Genomic DNA, 25,528 nt, shown 5'->3' with positions numbered 1-25,528 from the left:
CTTTTTATACTCTTAAATATTATGGAACACTCGAATTTGTTTTTAACTTAGCAATTAAATATTTTTCCTAGTTAATGAGAGATAATAAATCCACTACAGGATGGTATACAAAAACATATTCCTGAAAAAAAGAACTGCATTTTTAAAACCAGGAAACTTAGGAATGTAGAATTGCTTATTGGTCTTAAGTATTTCTTTAGTATGGGGCTTAGCAGAGGGCAGCTGGATTCTTCTGTTTGCCTCTGCACTCAGGCACGTGATGAGAATTCAGCTGCACACTGACGGGTGGTTGGGAAAGGGAGGAGAACCCTAATATCCACAAAGGTCACTGCAGAATTTTCCACCAGACACCATGCTTCCCTGGGGGGGGGTTCCCTTTCTTCTTCTCCAAACCCTCCTTCACCTGCTCTCCTTCCCTTCCTCTCCTCTGGCTGTGTAGCAGTAGCTGTGCTGGAAGGAAGCTCACTACGACTCATGAATTTCTAAAAGGAAGCTCCTTAAACTGGGGAAGAAAACAATTCAAAGTCTCAGCGAGTCCCTGAAACTTAGAAGACGACAAGGCCCCCTCTGTCTACCAAGCCTGTATAAACACCAAGGACTTGTGAAGGGAACAGACTCTCCAGTCCATAGAGAGGCCACAAGTCAAGTGGAGAATGTCAGACTTTCAGAGGCTTCACCCATGCTAGGGTGGTCTTTTGGTAACTCGGCTGGGCTAGGGTACTCCCCTTCCCTGTAGGCAACCCCTCTCCTATACTCCTGTAAGTAAACTCAATAGACTCTTTGGCTCAGCAAGTTAGACTGTGGTAGCATCATTACTTCAATCTGTTGTCAGTTCCTTCTCTGGGATGAGTAGACATTTTCCAGGTCTCTCCAGGACCACTTCCCCTCTCTTCAATCCTCTCCCCCTCTCTCTTCCTGTGTTTCTTTTTTTTTTCTTTCTTGGTGAAAAGGTTTTCTATGTAGCCCAGGATGACACAACATTCACAAGCCTTCTGCCTTAGTCTCCTGAGTAATGAGATTACAGGCATGTGCCAACAGTCATGTAGCATCTGCAAGCATATCACGAATGGTTTTGTACTTTGTTACATGGAAACCAACAAGTTCTAGCATTAGTCACAACATTTGAAACATATCAGCTTACTGAGCCATGCAGGTTGTGCAAGTATTGGCACACGCCTTTGTGCCATATCAAAAAGGTACATTCAGTAAAATTACTACTAATTCATCAGAAAAGACTTTCTGGACTGGTAAGCTATTAACCCCAAATTGTTCTTCTAAATAAACCTGGGGCCAGTAAATGGCTCAGTGAGTAGAAATTACATGCAGGCCTTATCCATTACATTCAGTCCCTGGACCAATCCTGGGATTCCACAAAGTATCAGGAGAAAATGGATCCAGAGATTTGACCTCTGACCTCCACACACACTGTAGTACATGTATGTCTACACTCTTTCACACATATGCACAAAAATAAATAATTCATGACTGATTAGAAAAGTGACCAGTCAAGAATTCAAGGAAATCCATGGCTGCAGGAGACAAAAAATAAAAACAAAACAAAATCTCTTCCACACTTCCGGGTTGCTGCTGGATTCCTACTTCCTTGCTTCTGGGGCTGTGATTAAAGAGTCTGGCTTCTCACGGTGTTTGGTGAACAGGGAACGCTTTCCCTGGCAGTGATTCCCAGGACCCAGAGGCGTTCTGCAGTCTAGCCTCCACACATGAGTTCAGGTCCCTTAGGGAGGTGACAGCTCAGCATTTGACCACTGGAAACTACCCATGACCATTACATGGGGACAATAAGGGGACCAATAAGGGGACACAGTGGGAAATGCATTTTCTTTTCTGTTTCTGTATCAAGGCATTAACGGTGTTCCTAGTGTTAACTCAGTCCTGGACAGCTCACCACCAAGGTTTGGTTTCTTTAAGAGTCCCACATACAAAGTCTAGAGATAAGATTCAAAAGGAAGGCAGTTGTGACTTCAGCTGGCTTATCACCCAGCCAGGCACAGCTAATGGAAGATAAGTGTAGGTATCTGGGGAGAGATAGGCAGAAATGATAACAGAAAAGCTTTCTGCAAACAGCTGGCTTCCCCAGGAATGGGGAAATAGGACTTCCGTGTGCTAGGCAAATGAAAATGAAGGGAGTCTTGACCTGGCATACTGTTTCTTCGGCCCTCTTACAGGTTTCATGTGTGTGCACATGTGCGTGTGCTATGTGTGTGTGGTGCGTGCACTAGTATGTCCAAGGAGGTGAGTGGAGGCTTGTCCTTTATCACTTTCTGCCTTATTCCTTTAAGGCAGAATCTCTTCCTGAAGCTGGAGCTTGTGGTTTTCAGCTGAGCTGGCAGCCAGTCAACCCCAGCAGTCCTCTGTCTCCACCCCCCTCTGTGCTGGGGTTACAGGCAAATGCAACACCAAGGCAGCTTGTTGCATGGGTTTGGAGATCCAGACTCAGTACTCTTAGTAACCAAGTCACCTTCCAGTTTCAAAGGTTAGTTCTAGTTGTCAACCTTCCACAGCCTAAAGTCACCCATGGAGAGTTTCAACAAGAAATGGCTGAATCAGGATGGACTATGGGCATGCCTGCCACAGGCTTCTCTTTAATTGGATGAAATGAGGTGGGAAGACCCACCCACTGTGAGTAGCTCTATTCCCTGGGTTTGGGTCCTGGACTGTGTAAGAGCAGAGAAAGGGAGCTGAACACGACGTACGTCTGCATTCGTCATTGTGTGTTCTTGACTGTGGGTGTGATGTCACTAGACTTTTTAAGTCACACACTTCTCAGCTGTGATGGCATTGAGTGCTTAAATTAACCTTCCTTCTTTACATCACCTGTTGTCAGTTAACTTTTTTTTTCTTTTTATCATCACAACTGCAATCAGAATCCAACACCAGCCCTGATAGGTTTCTTTTAAACTCCCATCTACACACAAGGTACCTTCAGCAGACATCAAGAGGAAGTACAACGACAAACCTTTCTATTGTGACTGTAAACTCTCTGAATTCCAAATTTGTTCTAATCTAAGGATTTAGTATAATAAAAATATGGATTGGTATTGTAATGGTGACATGCAATCCTGCTGACAAAATAAATCACATTTTTCCTGACCCAGTCAACAAGCATACATTAATAATTCTCAAGATATAAACATCTAACTTACAGGGAGGTGATAGGCTTCCAGGACACTGGCATTTTTGGAGTACATACTTCCCTCTTTCCCCCTACCAGGAAGCCACACCATTGTAAACTTCTGACTCCTTGCCTCCACCGCCTTAGTGCTGGTATTAGAGCCATGTACTACCACTACCAGTTTATGTGGTATTGGGGGAATCCTGCATGCTAGGCTTGCACTCTGCCAACTGAGACACATCACCACCCACAATGTTTGCACGCTTTATACGAGTAAATCGCTAAAGAAAGCCTTGGATGATACAGGCTTTTTAGCACAACTCCCTGGGTCTAAATGCATTGGCTAAGAATAACTAATAATTGCAATCCTACCCTTACTGTGTATAACTATTAAAATAGAGTCAGGAGCCTGAGAGATGCTTGTCTTGCCTTACGAAGTGATCTTTTTGGACAGGGGCCCATGTGGTTAAAGGATGGGTTGAGAGTGTACCTTGTTTCTCAAGGCTGGATCTGCTCCTGCTTCCAGGAGCAGTGCAACCGTTTCAATATTCCCGCTGAGCACTGCTGCATGGAGAGCCGAAGTCCCATTCTAAGAGAAAATGATAGTGTGTCAAGAGTTGAGCTCACAGCCCTCGGTGCTCTGCCTGGCTTTCATCATAAACCATCCGAATGACGTGATGGGGACAGCCCAGTCTTACTCCTCTGTATCTTTCTTTGTACTTTTCAAAGTCACAGCAGTACCTGCTCCAGTGTCCCCAGACACACAGCTATATGGTAGATGTATAGCCAAATACTATACGGGGAGGGGAAGGGAAGAGACTATAACCAGATTCCCAGAAGAATGGGGCACAATCATAGGGCATTGGCTCCAGTGGGCAAGGTTAAATACCCATAAACAGCACAATGCAAGCTAGGTTTCCCATTTGATGACTCCAAATCACCATAATTTGGTAACATTTAAAAAATCACACCTGGAAAAAAAATGTAGCAAAGCAGCCTTTCTCTGGTTGCTTTCACACTTGGAATGCTAATTCACTATGCTGGTACTAGCTCAAATGTGTAAGACTTAGCCAACATGCATGGAATAGCTAATAAACAGACAAAAACAGAGAAGCATGTGAAGCACAAGTAGACACTGCCAAGTCCACTTTAAAGTTTCTTTTGTTAGTTTCACTTTCGCAGATAAATTATGCTTCAAATGATTATAATAACTTCCTCATTCCCAAGTGTGTGGAGGATTGGAAATAGCTAGCTCATTAGGAGAAGAGACGGGGACTGACACACTGAACACTGCAATTCTTTATTAGACTTCGGCAAGAATGGGGTCTAAAATGTGAAGGGCAGAGAGAATGTTTCCAGTGTGGACACTGTACAGTTATGGGTTATCACAGGGCAAAGGGTTTGCGTGTCTTGATAGGTCCTGAGGACTCAGCCACCAAACTGCTAAGCCACAGTGTCAACTTAGAAAAGAGTGGTCTTCACTTAACAAAACAGGAGTCTAAATGCTTCCTGCAGTCAGCAAACAGCTGCCTATGGGGTAAGCCTAGTCCACTGTCTCTTTTCTCATATGTCCTGAAAGCTAAGAATATTTTGCAACATGCCCAAATGTGTAATCTCATTAACATATACTCATTAATTAAAACTATGGATGGCAGCCACATTCGCTTGCTGTTGTCACTTTCTCTGGCTACTCTGAGAAGGTAGAACTGAGAAAGGGCAGCAGGAATTGCCCAGAGTCCCAGTGCATCCAGCGCTCTACAGGGGCAGTTTGTTGACTCTTTGCTACATACACCGCAGCACAGAAATGCTTCACCCAAGGTGACTAAGACTAACAAAGCCTTTCTAGTCTCCAGTAAGACCCATTTTCTGAGGCTCCCGGATGTTTCCATTTTACACTGAAGCTAACCAAGCACAGTGGGTCTTTACTCAGGGATGAAGAAAAGGAAGGGCATGTCCTCCTTTGATTTTACAAATCTTCCAAATGATAAAAATAGTTCATTTTCCTGTATTTGGAGAGTGTTCTTTACCATCTTCCTATTTCCACCTGGAACCCAGGGATCCTGAGCTAATGGCAACCCAATTCTATCACAGTCACCAATATTTTTGGCTAACCTATCTCTCTTTTTGATAGGATGGCATAATTTTCCTTTAGTTCTTACCTTCAAAATACCGAGAGTAGGTGAGAACTTGAGCAATTCCTCTATGACATCGTTATACCCTTTGTTGGCCGCTTTCAGTAGTGCTGTGGTACCATCCTGAAGGGAGAGGGGGCGAGGAGTTAATTATTAGCGTACATTTGTGTAGGCTGAGAACTAAATGCCAGTTGACAAATCAGCAATATCTCAATCTAGGGCAGGTGGGGGCACATTAGGCAGTGACTGCCTGCGAGGACACCATCCATAGCGGGTGACTGTCTGTCTTAGGACCCTGCCGTTTGGTAAGTCAGATGCTCCTCCAGTGCCTGAGAACACTGCATCAGGAACAAAGGGAGTCCCAAGACCATATTTTAGAGTTATCACGGGCCCAAGAGGCCTTCTCTGCTGTTCATGACAGCGGAGATTTCTTAGCTGCCTTTAATGATTTATGTTATTGAACTGCATTTGCTGCCTTAAAAATATATGTAATCTTGACTCCACTTGACCTGTGCATTTATTTGCCTATGTATGGTAGTGGTAATGCAGGAGGAATAGGTCAAAATTTGATTAATCTTTTAAAAACTTCACAGACAAATTTAAAAATCCATCTTCAGTGATCATTTTTGGCTCAAAGAGAGACTTTTCTAAATCATTTGTTTCCTGCTTGTATCAAAGGCTGTGTCTGGAGGACCTCATGTCAGCTGTCTTCTGTCTGCTGCAGAACTCATCTGGAATGGGAAGGAAGAGGAGGGTGTGATGGGGGGATTTGTCTCTTCTGATTTCAGAGGTGACAGAAGATGACAGAAGAGGGGGAGGGTAGGACCAATGCCTTCAGACTTCCCTGTTCTGAGTTTAAACTTGATAGGCAGCCAGGAGCAGCACAAGGGAAAGAACGAGGTACATCAGACACGCCAGACACGAGGCTCACCACCAGCGTTAGTTGGTGGACTCCCCACATCACTCTCCTTCCTGCGAGCCTGCAGCCTGGCACAGGCAGGCAGGGGTCAGCACCACCCTCAGAAGCCAGCTGTGGGGAGCAAGTTCTTGAGGGATGTAGCATGGGTTTGCAGCAGGGAGGTGCAGCAGCCAACAGTGGGCTCTGCCTGAATCCACTCCATAGATCCTGCATGTTCCCTTCCCCAGCTCTTCCAGAAGTCACCTCAGATGGAGGAGGGGGAAGGCGACAACACCTGTGAAGTTTCCACTTAGTTGGACTTTGACTGTTTCCTGCTAAAGAACAGGTAGAGGTCAGAAGTCCAGTTGAGTGGGAAACACCACACTTGCTCGCTAGCTCGCTGGGTGGTTACAGGTGAGCTCGGTCGGGGCTGGGGTGGGGCTCACGTTGCGTGCAGCGTCACGGTCAGCTCCCCTCAGCAGCATCACGCGCACCACCTCACTGTGGCCCATCTGGGATGCGATCCACAGCGGCGCGGTTCCATCCTGTGGGGAAAGGAGGTGTAACAGGGGTGTGACCATGTGACAGGGGTTCCACTCGCTCTTCACAGAACTTCAGCAACACCAGCTCTCTGAGCCCAAAAACCCTGGAGAAGGTCCCCTCTCCAGTTGCTCTGCATACCCAAGAGGAACGCAGAGGAGAGGAGGTCCAGTGAGCGCAGGGCCACAGAACGGTGCTCCGCAGGCTCGACCTCGTCAGCCATTCACGTCCAAACCTCAGTCTTATACAGTCTTTCTTTTTCTCTTTATCTACAGGATCCTCTGTATTTTAGCTCACCATATAGCTGAGGATGGCCAGGATCCTCCTAGCTCCTGCCTCTACCTACTGAATGCTGGGATTACACACGTGCCACTATACCATTTTATGTAGTGCTATATTGAACCCAAGGCCTCGTGCATGCTAAATAAGCATTCTACCAACAGAGACACATCCCCATAGGTCTAGTTCTTTTATGCCAGGGTATAAAACAGGCCAGAGAAGGTTCTGTGGGGACCGTTATTCAAGGGCCATCTGAGATGCACCACACACTGCAGAACTGAACTCCCGAGCAATGAGGCAGCTTGTCTCCCTCCACCCAGATGATCTACACTGCTTTCTGTGTAGGCAGTGCATCCAGTCAACACATGTCAGTCATGGAAGAGTGGGCAGTTTCTTTTGAGGTGGGGTCATTTCATTTACTTTTGTATTTGGTACCCCAAATCTTCCATGGCTACGTCATGCTTTAAGGAAACAGACTTACGTACAAGGCGATGCTTTTCCTAGGAATGGACACACTCAAACTAGCAGGACATTTAGGGTAACATTCCCTATACATCGTTTGCCAACATCCCTTTTCCTAAGGCTGAGAAGGAGGTGAAATAATAGAAGGAAAGGAAGGGGAAGAAGTTGGGCTCAATTCTGTCATTGGAAAACAGGAAGCCTTTGTAGTGCAGGAAGGAGCAGGGGAGGGAAGGGACTCACATCCCCCCCTGCCTGTCTCAACTCTGGCTGCATGGAGAGCACAGGAGTAGGTGGCTAGGTGACACAAACACTAAATAAAATACTGGGAGGTTCAGGTAGAAAGGGAATTTTCTCCTTTTCATAGAGCAGAACTCAAGAAAATGGGAGATGCCTTAAAGAAGTTCTGTGCTAGGCTAGTGCCTGAAAGTGAGGTGACTGATGATGGGAGCTGGGCCATAGTGGTCCCTGAGTTGTTCCCCAACAACTATGATCTATAGCCATAGATCTATGACCAACATCTGGTCATTCAAGAATTTACTGTGCTTATGGGGAGTTGGAAGTGCTGAGGGAAGAGTGGCTGGAAGTGAGTTTGAGGTTAAGAAGACGAGGACACAGAGAAATGACTTCGTTGAGCAGAGTCAATGGCAGGGCCAGCATCTAGGATGGGAAGCAGGGAACCTCTAGGAACCAGTGCAGACACTTGAGGATCAGAGAGGCCAGCACAGATTCAGGAAGGGTCTCCCCAAGCCCTGCCCCATACCTGAGTGGTAGCCTGATCTCTGAGAATCTGTTCATTTTGGAGAGAAGAGTAGGAGGAGGGTGCAGGATCCAGAAATGGGAAAATGTAACTGCTGAAGACATCATGGTAATAGATACCAAGAGTCTGGATTACCTACCTGTCCATAGCAATGAGGGCTAAAGAGCACATGGCACAATGATAGACTATGGAGTTACATCTTCTCTGCAGTGTGGAATTTCAATCCAAGTATACCAGTAATGCAGGCACACACTCACTGTAGACTGCCATCCTGGCAAAGAGTTTGAGGACCTTTAAGTCGGGAGTTAAAAATGACAAATTGAAAGGCAGGGGTGGGGAAGGAAGCTGCAGGGACTGATAGGCAGACAGCATTGGTGCCTGTGTCTTGGGAGAGGTGAGGAAAGAGAAGGTGAAGGATAGAGGGGGCTGAGAACACTGAGCCTGCTTCACACTTCCTTTACACTTCTCTCAGTCTCTTGGAACTATTCTTGGATGTGAATATTATCATTAACAAATTACATTTGTACTGAAGGTACAAACTAAAGGTACAAACTAAAGAATTGCTTATTGTTTATAATAAAAGAACTTCCACAATTTTCATTTGATTCTCCCAAATGAGGATTTAATTAAGTATTCACCCAATCAACAATTAACTATGAAACCCTTTGTACGTCTCAGGCAGAATATTGAAATAAGTCTCTCTTTTCAAAGGAAAGTCTAGGGAAGGAGATAACGTTGAAATTTCTGTACAATTGCAAATGATAGTGGGTGAACAAAATGTGTTTGATGACCTAGGAGGGGACTCTCTTGCTGTTGTGGGGGTTGGGGTTTAAGCTCCATAGATGGGGTCATAGTTGAGTTGGGTCTTAAAGGGTTTTGTCAGGTAGTAGAGCAAGCAGGACTTAAAACGTCTATTGACATCACACCCACAGTCAAGAACACATAACACTGTCATGTTCAGCTCCCTTTCTCTGCTCTTACACAGTCCAGGACCCAAATCCAGGGAATAGAGCTACTCACAGTGGGTGGGTCTTCCCACCTCATTTCATCCAATTAAAGAGAAGCCTGTGGCAGGCATGCCCATAGTCCATCCTGATTCAGCCATTTCTTGTTGAAACTCTCCATGGGTGACTTTAGGCTGTGGAAGGTTGACAACTAGAACTAACCTTTGAAACTGGAAGGTGACTTGGTTACTAAGAGTACTGAGTCTGGATCTCCAAACCCATGCAACAAGCTGCCTTGGTGTTGCATTTGCCTGTAACCCCAGCACAGAGGGGGGTGGAGACAGAGGACTGCTGGGGTTGACTGGCTGCCAGCTCAGCTGAAAACCACAAGCTCCAGCTTCAGGAAGAGATTCTGCCTTAAAGGAATAAGGCAGAAAGTGATAAAGGACAAGCCTCCACTCACCTCCTTGGACATACTAGTGCATGCACCACACACACATAGCACACGCACATGTGCACACACATGAAACCTGTAAGAGGGCCGAAGAAACAGTATGCCAGGTCAAGGCTCCCTTCATTTTCATTTGCCTAGCACACGGAAGTCCTATTTCCCCATTCCTGGGGAAGCCAGCTGTTTGCAGAAAGCTTTTCTGTTATCATTTCTGCCTATCTCTCCCCAGATACCTACACTTATCTTCCATTAGCTGTGCCTGGCTGGGTGATAAGCCAGCTGAAGTCACAACTGCCTTCCTTTTGAATCTTATCTCTAGACTTTGTATGTGGGACTCTTAAAGAAACCAAACCTTGGTGGTGAGCTGTCCAGGACTGAGTTAACACTAGGAACACCGTTAATGCCTTGATACAGAAACAGAAAAGAAAATGCATTTCCCACTGTGTCCCCTTATTGGTCCCCTTATTGTCCCCATGTAATGGTCATGGGTAGTTTCCAGTGGTCAAATGCTGAGCTGTCACCTCCCTAAGGGACCTGAACTCATGTGTGGAGGCTAGACTGCAGAACGCCTCTGGGTCCTGGGAATCACTGCCAGGGAAAGCGTTCCCTGTTCACCAAACACCAAGAGAAGCCAGACTCTTTAATCACAGCCCCAGAAGCAAGGAAGTAGGAATCCAGCAGCAACCCGGAAGTGTGGAAGAGATTTTTTTGTCTCCTGCATCCATGGATTTCCTTGAATTCTTGACTGGTCACTTTTCTAATCAGTCATCATTTTTATCTGAATCACTTATTTTTGTGCATATGTGTGAAAGAGTATAGACACATATGTACTACAGTGTGGATGGGCATGGCATGGCAGGCAGAGTGAATAATCCCATTGCTTTAGCACATGGGTGCAGGTGGGACCCAGAGAGACAACAGAAGAGGTCTGTGTTCTCTGGGCTCCAGGCACCTGACATGTTTAGGTGATCTGGCACTCTGAGATCAATATGCTTGTTCCTTGCCTGCTCTGGGTCTATTTTGTTCTTTGTGGATGTCTCCACCAGAGGGCAGCCAGGGAAGGGAGATGGGCTGCCTTGTGAATGAGCTTGTCAAGGGCTTGGTTGTTTGAGTATAATTACCTGTGGAAAAGTGCTGAGACATCCACACTGAAATCAGTTATCACTACTTTCAACTTATAACAGTTATAGCAACGCTCAGATCTATCACATTAACTGGAAAAAAACCAAAAAACCAAAAACCAAAACCAAACCAAAACAAAAAAACAGCCAGGACTTCCTGCCTATGAGACCTTGGGCAATGCCTCTCAGGCTCTGTGTCTTCTGCAAACATGTCAACCTTGTAGAGAAGCAAGTACAAGTAAAGGCAGAGAGCATAAAGATGGACACGTGATTAGAAAGCACTTACTGGATAAAGCCTGGCTTGTACTTCCGGTTCCCCAAGCTCTTCACTTTACCAGTCTCCAGGTGACCCTGGACAACTGAATAGGGAGCAGCAAGTCCTACTGACTGCTACAGGACACATGGGGTCGCCAGAGTACGGATGATTACTTCTCCAGATCTGACATTGGAACCCAGGGAGAGTCAATCAGAGCACACTGTCAAGTTCAACTACTTACTATCTAGTTGATAGGAGATTCCTTTCTTTACACCATCATTTCTTTGGAACAGTCTGCACCTTTTTTTTTCTTTTTTTAAGACAGGGTCTCTATTATGTAGCTCTGGCTGTCTCAGAAGTTGATACATATGTAAACCAGGCTGCCCTTGAACTCACAGAGATCCCCTTGCTTCTGTCTTTTGAGTCCTGGGATTAAAGCTGTGTACCACACCATACCATGCCTTCCTTTTCATCAGAAAAATGATGGAATACAAATCAATTTGTTTCTCTTTCTGGGATCTTGGAGTGAATTGGAATAGGCAAAAAAGACATTTAAAAACTTTTAAGTACTTTTGGCTACTTCTAGACAAAAAAAATAGTTAAAAATATATTAAGCAGAACATATTACTGTGACATGAAAATTACACACTCCACAGCTCCTTTCCTCCTTCCCTCCCTCCCTCCCCCCTCTCTCCACCCCCTCTTCCTGTGTATGTGTGTGTGTGCGCATGCATGCATGCACGCACACGTGCACACACACATGTATATGTACTCGGAGTATGAGGGTGCACGTGCATGTGTGTGGACGTGCACATGGAGACCAGGGGTTGGCAACAGGTGTGGTCCTTGGTCACTCTCCACCTTATTTTTTGAGACAGCATCTCTGGCTGAACTCACTGATTTGCACAGGCTAGCTGGCTGATGGGCTCCAGGAATCTGCCTCTCTGCCCTCTCCACATGGGGTCACAGAAGTGCACAGCTGCACTGTGATTTGTGTATGTGTATGGGGGTTCCAATCTCAGGTCTTCATGCTCATAAGGCCGCACTTTAAGGACTGAACCATTTCTCCAGTATCCCAAACTGCTTAAAAAAAATAAAAAGATTCACAGGTAGTTGCTGGCATTTAGGATTGTGTTCACACCAAGTGAAAGACTTAGACTTACTTTGTAGGTCACATGAAGGACCCATGGGGACCAGAGGCCAAGGAAACATGAGGGATAGATAAGACTAACAACGCAACAAATAGCAATGTGTTGTCCATTGTCTAAAGGTGTTCAACACTGGCTGATAATTACAGAAAGAACTCAAGTACCAAACATATGGTTAATAGGGTGACTTTGGCATTTCCTATCAAATCTGTTGCTATTTTCAGGCTGTATCTAGTATATATTACAGATAGAGGATATATAATACCACTCATGTTAGAAACTCATCTTCTATAATCTTATCTAGGATTTTAAAATCTACTTAGAAAAAGAAACTGATCCATTGAATTCCATAAGAACACATATATGAAATGCTATATGCTCTCTGCTTCTCAATGGCCTTCTATGGTCTTCAGGCACGGACTGCTTTCATCTGTAGGTTTCAGGTATGGTAGTCTCTGGGATCTATTCTATTGTTAGTTGGGAGTTCTCAAGATGCAAGGAACTTTACCAGTAGTGATGAGGGCCAGTAACAAGACAACTTTGCTACCAGCATTAGTCCAATCCAGAGCCACTGTAATAAGAATTTTACTGGGGATATTTTATATCATTTTTCATAGCAATTCTCGAGCATTACTATCTTGGGTTTAAAGATGAATGAGCCAAGGTCCAGGGAAAGTAAACCGCTTGCTCAAGGTCTTGGAAAACTGCACCGTGTTTCATTTCCTAAATATGTATATCCTTATGACTGCCCCTTCCCTCTATCTGGAGACCTGAGCTGCCTCCCTAGCTGCTTACCATCTTCCCCTGGGCTTCTGTGTTGCTCACAGAATGGGCTCTACATCTAGAGTCCGCTAGTTTCCAATCATGGGTCATTCTCTGTCACCAGATCTTCCTGGTGCTTTGCCCAAGTCACAGTATCTTTTGGTGGTGTATAGTCTTTTTTCCAAATGCCTATCCCCCTTGCAGAGAGACTGAGACAAGTGTTCTTATGGTGGTCTGCTTCTGTAGCCACATGCTTGGAATCCTACAGAATCTGAAGCTCTTGTTTCTCCCATTTCCCATGTGCCCCCAACTTGTGACCCAAGAGAATACTCACTTTCTGGATTCCTGCAATTCTCTGTCCAGCTGAAGGCTTCTGTTAGGGCAGTACTTCTCAGCCTTCTTAATGCTGACCTTGGAATATGGTTCCTCACATTGTGGTGACCCCAACCATAAAATAATTTCCATTGCTACTCCATAACTGTAATTTTGCTACTGTTATGAATCATAATGAAAACATCTGTGTTTTCCAATGGTCTTAGGTGACCCCTGTGAAATGGTCATTCGACCCTGAAGGGGTCACAACCCACAGGTTGAGAATCACTGTGTTATGGAATGCACTCATTAGATGGAAGACTACTTAGAGATGAGTGAAGACAGGCTAGCCTGACGCTGGGTAAACAAGACCAGGCTTGGCTGCTCTAGAGAATATTGCTCTAGTACTGTCGGTGAGTGGAGCTGGGGAAAAGTGTATGTCGAGGCATGTGGTTGAGAGAACAATGGATTGAGCAGACATTTCGCTAGTGACTAAAAAGGTTTGGTTCCTGTCAGGTTCTCCTTTCAAAGGACACATACACAAAAGTGAACTTTTTGAGTGACAATGGGCTTCAGTGGTCCCTGTGAATCTGTGGGACAATGTGGAAGGGACTTTTCAAGCTTGACACCACAGAATGGGTGGTGTGTGTGTGTGTGTGTGTGTGTGTGTGTGTGTGTGTGTGTGTGTGTGTCAAGCATGATAACCTAAGTCTGACATTTAGCTCCACATAATCTGGGTGTTGTAGCATGTGTTTCTAAGCACAGGGCGGGGAGAGTAAGGGAAGGAGTCCCTGGGATTCACTGCTCAGATAGTCTAATTGAAAGTTCCAGGTTCCAGAGGGAGACCCTGTCTCAAAACAGAAGATGGATGGCTCCTAAGGAGGGACACCTGAGGCTGACCTCTGGCCTCTGCACACATTTGCTGCACTTGTGTAAATGCACACACACGTGTGCACGCACACACACATATATCAAGTTTTTCTAAAAATATTAAGAATTGGAAAATCAGACATACATCCTTGTTTTTACTTTATAAATTCAAGAATTTTCTGATGAAGATTTAATGAGCCAGTGGGATTTCAGAACCAACCCCACTCCAGACGCCATGCCCTGTGCAAGTCATTTTAGTGAGATCTCTAGACCATGTTTTTCTTGAACCTCTAAATAACTTGTACCCAAGCAGTCATGCTCAAATGTCACACTTGTTTGTTTTCTTAGACAGATGGAGTGCGACAAGGAAACATTTCATTGTTCCCCCACCCCAAGTAATTCCTATTTTTATAAAACACTTTTCCTGTTTCAGACCTGGACTCTTACAGTTTCAAAGCACTTTGTTGGAAACAGTCTTTGGAAGGGTGTGTCCCTTGTTTTCTAACCACAGGGCAGGTCCTTGTCTTCACAGGCTTGGCTATCCACTGACCAGGTGAACCTCACTCTTGAGGAATGCAAACAGCTGTAATGTGTTGTGGTTACTGCTGCCATGCAGGCTTACTTTTTAACCTCCTGGCTTCAGTGACAACAGGTGACTCAGCTCAGGCTCAAGTGCACACGCACCCATGCAGATTTTGAAATATCAACTCTTATCAACTTGGGTATCATTTTTAAGCAAGCATGACTGTATGAATAAGAATAACCAAATACATTATACACAAGGCTTGTTAAAGTGACAGAAATTACTTTGCAAAGATATAATGAAAGAAACCTGGCAATCTGAAGAATCTCTGGTATCCAAGTTCACAGGGCGCCTGTGGTGACAATGACCTCCACATCAAATCCATGCAACTTAAAGCCTACTAACTCCTTCCATTAATTGTGACAGAATGAAGATTTTGAGTCAAAATAGTAAACTTCAACTTCCAAATGTCAGCTTTGGCATGCCTAATGTGCCTTTTCCGTGTGTGTGTGTGTGTGTGTGTGTGTGTGTGTGTGTGTGTGTGTGTGTGTGTGTGTGTGTGTGTGTATTACATATACATATATGTGTGTTTATGTGGAGGCCAGAAACCACCCATGGGTGTAGCTCTCCAGGAGCAGTTGACCTTTTTTTTTGACACAGGGTCTCTCACTGACCTGTACCTCACCTATTAGGCTGGCTAGCCAGTGAGTTCCAGGGATCTGCCTGTCTCAGCTTCTCCAGTGCTGGAATTAACAAATGCATGCCACCATATTTGGCATTTTTACATGGGTTCTGGAGCTCAGGGTAAGGTTATCATGCTTGCTTTACTGACAGCCATATCTTCATCCATGATGTGCAACTTTTTCTAATCTACTTTCTTCCCAAGAGCATTTCTAGGGCCACTGAAGGTTAAGAAAATCTTTAAAATCTTAAAACACGAAATTTTACATTTCTAGCTTTACCTGGTGTATGGTACCTGTTTTGGGGATACTGACTGAACATTAATAAAAACAATTATGAAATCTCTGGGAGCTTGAAGGTCTTGTCAAAAAGCCTCCTTCTAAGCCTCCTAATGACCAGGTGAAGGCCCAGAGGCCTTGATTTGCTTGCCAGAATTACACAAGTGGGCCCACAAGATGGCTTGGTAGGTAAAAGTGCTTGTGACACAAGCTTGATGACCTTAATTCAATCCCTACAAGTCAAGGTAGAAGGAAGGAGTAGACTCCCAAAAGTTGTCCTTTGATTTCTGCATGTATTCTGTAGCACACACACACACGCACACGCACACGCACACGCACACGCACACGCACACGCACACGCACACGCACACGCACACACAAGAAATACATTTAATTTAAAATTTCCACAGAGCTAAGTAGGCATAGTAATGCATGCCTGCAATCCCAGCACTAAAGAGGTTGAATCATGAGTGTGAGCCAAGCCTGGGCAACATAGTGAGACCCTATGTCCAAAACAAAACCAACCCCCAGTTATCAAACCAGTTATTGGCAAAGCTGGTCTATAAATCTAGATTGTTGACAGCAAACCTACTGTACTCAGACTCTTCTCATTTGTTATGCAGTTAGACTGATGAAGACTCAAGAAGTCTATGGCTAGGAACAAAGCCCATCTCAAGGGTCCCCATAGCTATATGTTATGTAAGCACCCAGACATTCCCATTTGCCAGATCAATTATAGTAGAAACCTGCCTTTGGGGTATTACTGCTTAAGAAATCACTTTGACTTTTCTACACAAAGAAAACAAAACCTTCATACCAAGGTTTCCTTAAACTCAGATGCAATGAATTAATCAGAGCACAGATGGTTCTTCCAAAATGGAGAGTATGCCACCTTATATGTATCATATGTGAAATGGCCCCAGTGTTATTTGCATTCCAGAGCTCTAAGTATCAGCTAATTCATTTTCCAGATGTTAGCAGGTGACAGATGTCAGGTATTGGTAAATGAAGTCTCAATGGCAATATGTTTGTGAGCCATGAAGGCATAGGACCTACTCATGGTTTCATGCTGAGGGCTTCTCTTCATGTGCTGGAAAGTGTTGGGCGGGAGATAATGGCAGTGTTTCAGCAGAGAGACCAGGAAGGGACTAGCCTCTGTTTACCTATGTCTCGGGTCAGCCAACACACTTTACTTCAGCACAGTCATAATTTATTTGAACAGGAGGCAGCAGAGTGTGTACTTGACCTCAGACATCAGACACTCGAGTTTTCAAAGGACTGAATCGTGATGTCAGCTTCAGTTCAGAGGCATCGGCTGAGCTAAAAACACAGGGGAGAAGCCACCTTAATCAAAGGTTAACTTCTTATCACAGAGGCAGGCGTTGAAGGATGCCTATGGTGCCTACCTATGCCAGGCATGTGCTGCTTTAGACCCCTGGTGCTCCCCATTGCATGCTCCATGGACTTTGGCAATGACATTACCTGCCTTGGCTGGTTGACTTTTGCTCCTGAAGACAACAGTAGACGAATGACATCCAAGTAACCACCCTGGGCAGCTAGGAAGAGGGCAGTGGCTCCATCCTGAGAGAGAACAAGTGTTCAGATTCAGGATTCATATTTATTTATTTATTTTAAAATTAAAGGTGCATATATTTAATAAAGTTCCCCATTTGCATTCTCTTTTCTGTTTTTATCCTTTGCCAATTAATAGCTATGAGCTTTGTAGACAGAATTTTCTGTAGACAGTTTTTGTTGATGGATGTTTCTGTCCCACATGGTCCCATAGCCATTTAGTCCCAAATAAACACAAGAGGCTTATATTAATTATTAACTGTTTGGCCGATGGCTCAGGCTTCTTATTGGTTAGCTCTCTATTATTAACCCATTTCTATTCATCTGTGTATCTCCACATGGCCTTGGCTTCCTGGTGATGCCCAAGCCTCTTGCTTTCTCGACAGCTACATAGCATCTCTCTCAAGACTTTCTCTCTCTGCTTTCCACTTCCCAGCCTTCTCCTAGTATGGTAGCCCTGCATATACTTCCTGCCTGGCTACATCCTGCCTGTCCCTTCGCCAAAACAGCTTTATTCATCAACTAATAAAAGAAACATATATTCACAGCATACAGAAGGACATCCCCCATTAAGCTTTTAGATAAACAAATGGTGCAGAAGTATGTGGCAGTGTTTCAGCAGAGAGACCAGGAAGGGACTAGCCTCTGTTTACCTATGTCTCGGGTCAGCCAACACACTTTACTTCAGCACAGTCATAATTTATGACTGCACACACACATGCACACTAGCACACACACAGATGCCAGAGGACAACTTCCAGTGTCATTCCTCAGGAAGGCACTGTCCACTTTGTTGAGATCTTTCACTGACCTGGAGCTCACACAAGGCTGCCTGGCCAGTGACCCTGAGGGATCTCACTGTCTCTGCCTCCCAGGTGCTGGGATTGCATGCACAAGCCACCACATGCAGCTTTTAAAAACATAGTTTTAGATTTATTTTATTTACATGTATTCATGTTTTGTCTGCACATATATGTGTGCATGTTGTGCATGCCAGGTACCCTGAGAGGCCAGATGTGGGCTTTGCACCCCTTAGAATTGGAGTTATAGATGGTTGTGAGCCACTATGTGGGTGCTTGGAACTAAACTTGGGTCCTTTGCAAGAGCAACACATGCTTTTAACTGCTGAGCTATCTCTCCAGCAGACCCAGCCTTCATGTCAGGAGGCAAACACTTTCTAACTGAGCCATCTCCCCAGAATCCACTTTCTGTGACTTTATGAACTGGGAGTTAGTCTTTCCCTTGGCATCTCCCTCTTTCTCCTTTCTCCATGTCCCTCAGCATACAGCTTCTCGGGGTATTAAATGGCATGGTGGCTTAGTGGCAGAGTGCTAGCCTAGCACCAGCACAAAAAAGTGATTTCAGAAAACCTGCCTTAGACTCTCTACCTTGCTGCTCCCTGCCAGTCCAGCAGAAGTCAGCAGCACCTATAAACACAAAGGGCAATTTGCACCAAGCCCAAAGCAAGAACCCCAGTCTCTATGAGATTTTCTATGTTTGGGGGTACTTCCTCTTTTCTTTCTTCCTCAGAAACATGTCTTCCTGATTTCAGCAAAATTCTAGGTTGCCTTTGTCCAGATGCTCACTTCAGAGTATGTGCATATAGGGCAAATCTTATCACTTCTACTCCTTAGTAGAAAGCTGGGACACGCTCTTGTGGAGTTAACACCTAGCTAATTACCACACCTTGTGCTGGGAATGCTAGAGGCAAGCTGAAACTCCAAACACCTTTCGGCACAAGTCCAGCTAGGCATGTCACCTGGGCCTTTGCTGAGCTACCAGATTAGCCTGGAAGCAATCATTAAAAACAAACCAGTCTGTGTGGAATTTTAGGCCAATGTTTGATTATGGCTGTAAATTTTAGCTGCTCCTTAGTGTACTGGCCCAGAGAGTTCCCCATGCCCTCAGCTGCAGCTAACTCTGTGGTCTTTTCTGAGACAGGCTATCTACACATAGTTTCTCACTGTGTATTGCAACTTTCAGTTCTCACTTGTTTTCAGAGATCTTTGACATGTACCCCCCCCATCATTTATTATTTTAGTTTTTGATACAGCTTCTCGCTTCTCACTCCACAGCCTCGGGTGGCTTGGAACTTACTATGTGGGCCAGGCTGTCCTTGAACTAACAGAGATCCACACGCCCCTGCTTCCCCTAGTACTGGGATCAAAGGTGGGTGTCACTATTTTTAACAGAAATATTTGGATCATTTTACTAAAAGTAAAGGTGAATTTAAAGTACTTTTAAATACAAATTATACAACCATCTTCAATTTGGACTGATAATTCTGGGTCTTGCTGTGAAAATAAAAATTAACCTTCTGTTTCCAAAGTTTCTGAAAGCCATTTCGTCCAGCCCAAACACAACAGTAACCCAGACCCCCAGCTATTCTTTACTTACATCTATCCATAGAGAGGTATCCAAAGCTTTAGACAGACTTTTATTCTTCCTTCTTTTTTGTGTGTGTGATATATGTATGCGTTCATGTGTGTGCACGTGTGGATACATGTGTGCATGCATATGCGCTCCAGTGTATAGGTTAAAGGTCAACCGTAGGCATCCTCTATTGCTCTTCACCTTATTTTTGGAGACAGATAGGGTCTCACTGAACCCACAACTCACTATCAATTTGGCTTCTGGCCAGCAGGCCCTGGAACCCTCCTGTCTCCATTGTCTCAGCACTGGGATTACATGGGTACCGGAGAGTCCAGCTTTGTATGTGAGTGCTCGGTATCCAAGTGTTGGTTCTCTAGTCTGCACAGCAAACCACTGGGCCATCTCCCCAGCCCTGCCTGTGTCCTCAGACTTGAGAAAGCATCAGAGCCTCCTCATGCCACAGTTGTGACCACAGAGACTGGCTCTGTGGCCTGAGGGGATGTCTGGGAATTGGTGGTTTGGACCGCTCCAAAGGCGCATCTAATGGGCAGCCAGGTTGAGAAGCACTTTGTTGGAGAGTGACCAGGGATCTCGTGCCCAAGCCTTACAAACTTTGAAGTGCCAGAGGTAAGGCTACTGCTGTGGACTTCAAAGAGGCCTGTGGTTTGTCAGCGTTCATGAGGGAAGCTCTGGAAGGGGTGTTCAAATGGAAACCTGCACACAATACATTATACAGCAGTGAAAATCTAGTGCCTTTGGCTTAAGGGCTCACAGTGTACTTGTGCAATGGCCTAATACACAGTTCCTGGATAAATGGAAGCAGGACTCTCTCCCTCCCCTCCCCGAGACTCTGTCAAGTCACATCATCTTTCCATATTTTATTTTTCCTACAACATTTGTCATAGAGCCTATGGAATTATTATAGTGGCAATTAAAAAGGTCCTTGGGCTACGAACTAATTGCCAATTAGCTGTAAAGAGACTCACAGTGGCACAGATGCCCCTCACAGTCCTGCCTTTGCATACATCTCCAAGGTTTCCACCTCTCATTTCCCTTTTGAACAACTTGGTTTCTCTCCCTTACATGTTTCTGCACTAGTGTCTTTAAAGCAGCAGGGTGTAGTCCACACACTGGACCATATGGCTTGTCATGGCATGAGTAAATACACCTCTGAGCACTCTGGGTAGCTTACTGCATGAGTGAAACGTGCTAGATGTACAACAGTTCTAAAAGGGACATGGCTTCCATTGCAGGGAAAGCTCATCTCATCAGCTGATCTTCCCTTGATGTCTCAGATGAAAATCCCACTGTGCAGGGCTGGAAAGATGGTTAGTGGTTAAAAGCACATACTGCTCCTCCTGAGGACCTAAGTTCAATTCCCAGCACCCACATCTGGTGGCTTAGAACTGCCTATAAACCCAGCTCCACCGGATCTGACACCTCTGACCACAGTGGGCACTTGCATTCATACACACACACACAATTAAATAATTAATTTAATTATTTAACACCTGCACCCATAATTAAAATAATAAAAATAAATCTTCAAAAAAGAGAAAACCCCACTATGCACTAAATTTTACCCTAAATTGGCATTTCTGACCTAGGGATTTAGATTGAATGTCAGGTGTGGTCAAGGGGAAACACTCACATAAAGTTGGTCATGGATGTTGGCTCCATGTTTCAGCAAGGTCTCCACCACTGGCATGTGCCCATATTGACTGGCAGCCAACAGGGCAGTGCCCCCATCCTATGGAAGGAAAGGACACTGCATTGTACGCGGTGCACCTTGTATTTTACAGAGCATACTCTTCACATTGAATTAGAAGAGAATATTCCCAGAGGTAATAAACTCACTTTCCTTCTGTCATCTTCTACCTTGTCTTTATTTTTTAAAGACACATTTTATTTCTTATGTGTATATCTGTGTGTCTGTGTGAGTGTATGCCATGTGTATGTGGGGTGTCCACAGAGGTCAGAAGAGAGTGTTGGATTCCCTACAGAAGGCTGTGAGCTATCCACATGGGTGCTGGACACTAAACTTAGGTCCTCTGGAAGAGCACCAAGTGCTCTTGACCATGGAGTCATCTCTCTAGCCCCTACCTTTTTTTCAATCATGATGGATTTCATCTCAAGGACATGCACATGCTGTACACTTGTATACCCTGCAGGGGCATAATGAAGTTACCTCACCAGGTTACTGTCATCACAAAATACCCATACCAAAGAAGGAACCATCGGTGTGCCTCTCAGTGTGAGAAGGGCAGCACACATCCAGGTACTGCCAGTTCCATCCCAGAGTCACCAGAGAAGCCTTCCACAGCTTCTTCCCAGAGCCCCTTTGCCAGGCTTTGGCTTCTCTTTGTGGTGCTATTTGGTTATAAGCCACTGAGTTGAAGATGTTTAACCGCCTAGAGCCATAGTTTTCATGGCATTAAAAAGAGCAGATGACGACATCATGGTCCACGTGCTTCTCACTGTCTTACTTAGCATTTCCTTTGAACGTGTGCCAGGTTGTCTGGGTCTAATAAAACATGGGCCCTAAGCCTAAGTGGAGCACTGTAAAGTCATCACACTCTACTGCGGAGCGGGGCATCCCTTTGTCTCATCAGCTCCACTATTATCTCTGCAGCTGAGATTAGAACAAGCACTTTTCTAATCTCAGGACAGACTCACTGAGTCTGTGGTCAAGGGGCCATTAATGGCTTTCCTCGGGTGCCACTTACCAGGCAGCAGCTTTCCTACCTCAGAGCGACGCTTGGCTCTGTGAACCGCAATGTGGCGACTTAGGCTACTTATGAGTAATTCAACAACATGTAACCTAGCTAGAAATACTACTATAAATATGATAGTGTAGTTCCTAAATTTGGGCATAGGTTTCTTGTTGTTGTTGTTTTTATTCAAAGCAAATTCTACCCTCAGAGGGACTGATTCATAAGGTCTTGTGTGTGGCCCAGAAAAATAAGCCTTTTAACTAGTCATACCATGTGTGGCTGTGATAGTCAGGGGGCAGGTGGTGTCACCTGTAAAATGTCTGCTCTAGAGGTCTTGTGTTCATAGTTTAAGTGACATCCTGGTGTATGACAGTAGCTAGAGAAGATGTAATGGAGGCAGGGACTGTCTTTTAAGGAATAGGGCTGAACCAGCCTTGAAGGGCAGGGAATCTAGGGAGAGGGCTGGAAAGCTGAGGCTGGTGGCAAGATGGGGGCCATCAAGGCATTGCTGAATAACAGCAATGCCTATTGCTCTTTTGAAGCTTTGTCCTGTTGACTTACTGCTCTCTCTGCCTGATGAGGTAAGAGAATAGTAAAATACAGTGTCTGACAGAGGACCAACCAACCCCTTTTATTAAAAACATTTCAGGCTATAAATTGCATGCAGCCAGTAATGAAGAGGGTGGTATTTAAAACCACCATCAGTTTTGATGACGGGTTCATATTAAAACTCACAGCCTCCTGACATTCACTTCTGCCCATGGGACGCTCTTTAAACCCCTGCAGTTGACCTCACGGTGTCAGGGAATTGCTCATCCTGGGCTCTGTGTTCTGTGAATTTGTGGGAGCACAGATTGGCTCCTGCATGAAGGCTTTAAGCCATATTAACTTGTTAAGCAAGAAGATGATTGGAGTAGACATGGGGTCACATGCGGTCATTCTGACTTAGTTCTAGGGTTGAGATTCAGGCTCAGTGAACTTGCTGCTTTAGTTGTAACACGTGTGAGTGCACCAATGTGCTTGTGTTCAAGCATGTGCACAGGCTCACAGGCTGGAAGATGACATCAGGATATCTTCCTCAATTGTTTTTGAGACAGGATCTGTCACTGAACCTGGAGCCTATCATTTTGTCTAGAGTTGCTATCAGGATCCACATGTCTCTTTCACCTCTCACCATCGGGGTCGACAATATAGATGCATGCTGCAGTGCCTGACTCACTAGGACCGAGTTATACATCCAATAACTCCCATAACTGTAGTGGAACTAATACAGAAACAGAATAAAACACAGATATAGGGATGGTTAGAGAGACTCCGGGTTATAAAGCTTAGTGTCCCTGAACAGAAAATAAATGATGCAAGAGTTAGAGTAATTCCCCATGAAATTTTCCACGTGAAAACCTTAGAGGGGATCCGAAGGCTGGCTGACCCTGAACCACTTGTAACCTCATGAGACCCACTTCCTGGGGTTTTAGACTCTTCCAACAAGATAAGCACATATTTGTGCCATGGATCAGGAGAAAATGAAGGTCTTCAACAGGGTGTGGAAGATCAGGACCTCGATTTTCTTACTTTGGTCCTACATTCAGTGGATGCTCCAAATCCAAAGAGAAATCTCACGACGTCATTGTGGCCTTGCTGGGCAGCAAAGAACAGGGCAGTTGTACCTGACTGGGAGAGAGAGGGGATGGCTTTAAAGAGACATTAACAAACTTCATTTGCAAACAAAACAGAGCATCTTTGCACAGACTTTTCTTAGCCCCACGTTTGATTTGTTGCGGTTTCCTTTCTTTCCTTTTTTAAAACTTTTTTTTTTTTTTCGAGACAGGGTTTCTGTAGCTTTGGAGCCTGTCCTGGAACTAGCTCTTGTAGACCAGGCTGGTCTCGCACTCACAGAGATCCAACTGCCTCTGCCTCCTGAGTGCTGGGATTAAAGGCGTGCGCCACCACCGCCCGGCTAAAACTTTATTTTTTTAATGTGTGATATTTTGTCTGCACTTGTGTCAGTGAGCCATATATGTGCAGTGCCCATGGAGGCCAGAATAGCACGTAGGGTCTTCTGAAACTGGAGTTACAGACAGTTGTTAATTTCCACGTGAGTGCTGGGGATTGAACCTGGGTCCTCTGGAAGAGCAGCCAGAGCCCTTATCATTGAACTACATCTCTAGCTACAGTTGCCAGTTCTTGGTGAGAGAAAGAGCATGAAAGGAGACTTTGTTCTTGTACTAGAGTGGATGGTCCTGCCCCAGAAGATCAGACCATGTCCTGATTCCAGGACACGCTATTACTTTACATAGTGAAGGATGGGACTGAGAGTCTGGAGGGGAGGTGCTCATTCCACATTACCTGGATAATGATGAGTGTCCTTTTAAGTACCCCAAACTCCTTGCTCAACTCTGAGAACTGTGCGTGGTGACACAGGCCTATAATCCCAGCAGTCAGGTGGCTGAGGCAGCAGGATTGAGAGTTTGAGGCCAGTCTGGGCAACAATAGTGTACCCTATCTCAAAAACTCAAACCAAGCCCAAACAAAAGAAAACACCCCTCCCCCCAAATGAGAAAGACATCTTGTTTGCAAGAGATAAACCATGAAAGCAGTGGAAAAGTTCATCTGTGGACAAATGGAGGAGTCACGTGGCACTGCCTACAATGGCAGAATAATATTTAGCTTTTAAAGGAGGAAATTATGACAGATACCACAACATGAATGAAACATAAAGATTTGTCACATGGAGTAAGCCTGTTGCACAAGGACAAACACTGTTAGATTCTACTATGATGTCTGAAGAACACAAACTCATGGGAACACAAAGTTGGGAAATGGATGCCAGCAGTTGGGGGAGGGAGAAGGAGGAGTTATCGTCTAGTGAGCACAGCCACTCGGAAAGAGTTGCAGAGAAGATGGAGCCGGGGCTACACAGCACTGTGAATGTATCCATGGTACCATATTTTTAAAACGGTTAAGATGGTAAGTTTTGTGTATATTTACTACAGTAAAAGTAATAATTGAAAGAAGATTGATGAAGAAGAGAGGCAAAGACACCACAGACACTATGATTGGGGTGCTGTAGCCACAAGCCTACAAGCTAGTATAGTTTTAGAGGCAGCAGAGAATGGAGGCCCTAGCAGGCATGTCCAACCTTGACATTGTAATTCAACACTGTAACCTTCAAAGTTCCTGCCTGGGAACCATGTAAATGAGTCACAAATAATTCACCAAACATCTCCTAATATTTTCAGTAAGTGTATGATTCTGTGTTGGCCGCCCATCCTGATTATCCTGGGGTGCATGTGGCCTGGAGGCCATGGGTTGGATATGTCTG

General features: G+C 44.9%; 1 protein-coding gene across 7 annotated transcripts in view; it reads right to left on the bottom strand.

Moving 5' to 3' along the window:
• Ankrd29 (ankyrin repeat domain 29) overlaps positions 1-25,528 on the bottom strand; it is a 47,342-nt gene that overhangs the window by 3,422 nt on the left and 18,392 nt on the right. For all 7 annotated transcript variants that reach the window (XM_027404338.2, XM_027404336.2, XM_035440282.1 and 4 more), the window contains 6 exons: positions 23,779-23,877; positions 21,144-21,242; positions 17,030-17,128; positions 6,610-6,708; positions 5,293-5,388; positions 3,624-3,722 (listed from right to left, as the gene is read on the bottom strand). In XM_027404338.2, the coding sequence (XP_027260139.2) occupies positions 3,624-3,722; positions 5,293-5,388; positions 6,610-6,708; positions 17,030-17,128; positions 21,144-21,242; positions 23,779-23,877 (591 nt within the window). The remainder of the gene's footprint in view (positions 1-3,623; positions 3,723-5,292; positions 5,389-6,609; positions 6,709-17,029; positions 17,129-21,143; positions 21,243-23,778; positions 23,878-25,528) is intronic.

The sequence above is a fragment of the Cricetulus griseus genome, chromosome 2 (assembly GCF_003668045.3).
Source record: "Cricetulus griseus strain 17A/GY chromosome 2, alternate assembly CriGri-PICRH-1.0, whole genome shotgun sequence".
Classification (NCBI taxonomy): Eukaryota; Metazoa; Chordata; class Mammalia; order Rodentia; family Cricetidae; genus Cricetulus; species Cricetulus griseus.
The sequence above is the reverse complement of the archived record's forward strand: the minus strand, read 5'-3'. Positions and strand labels throughout refer to the sequence as shown.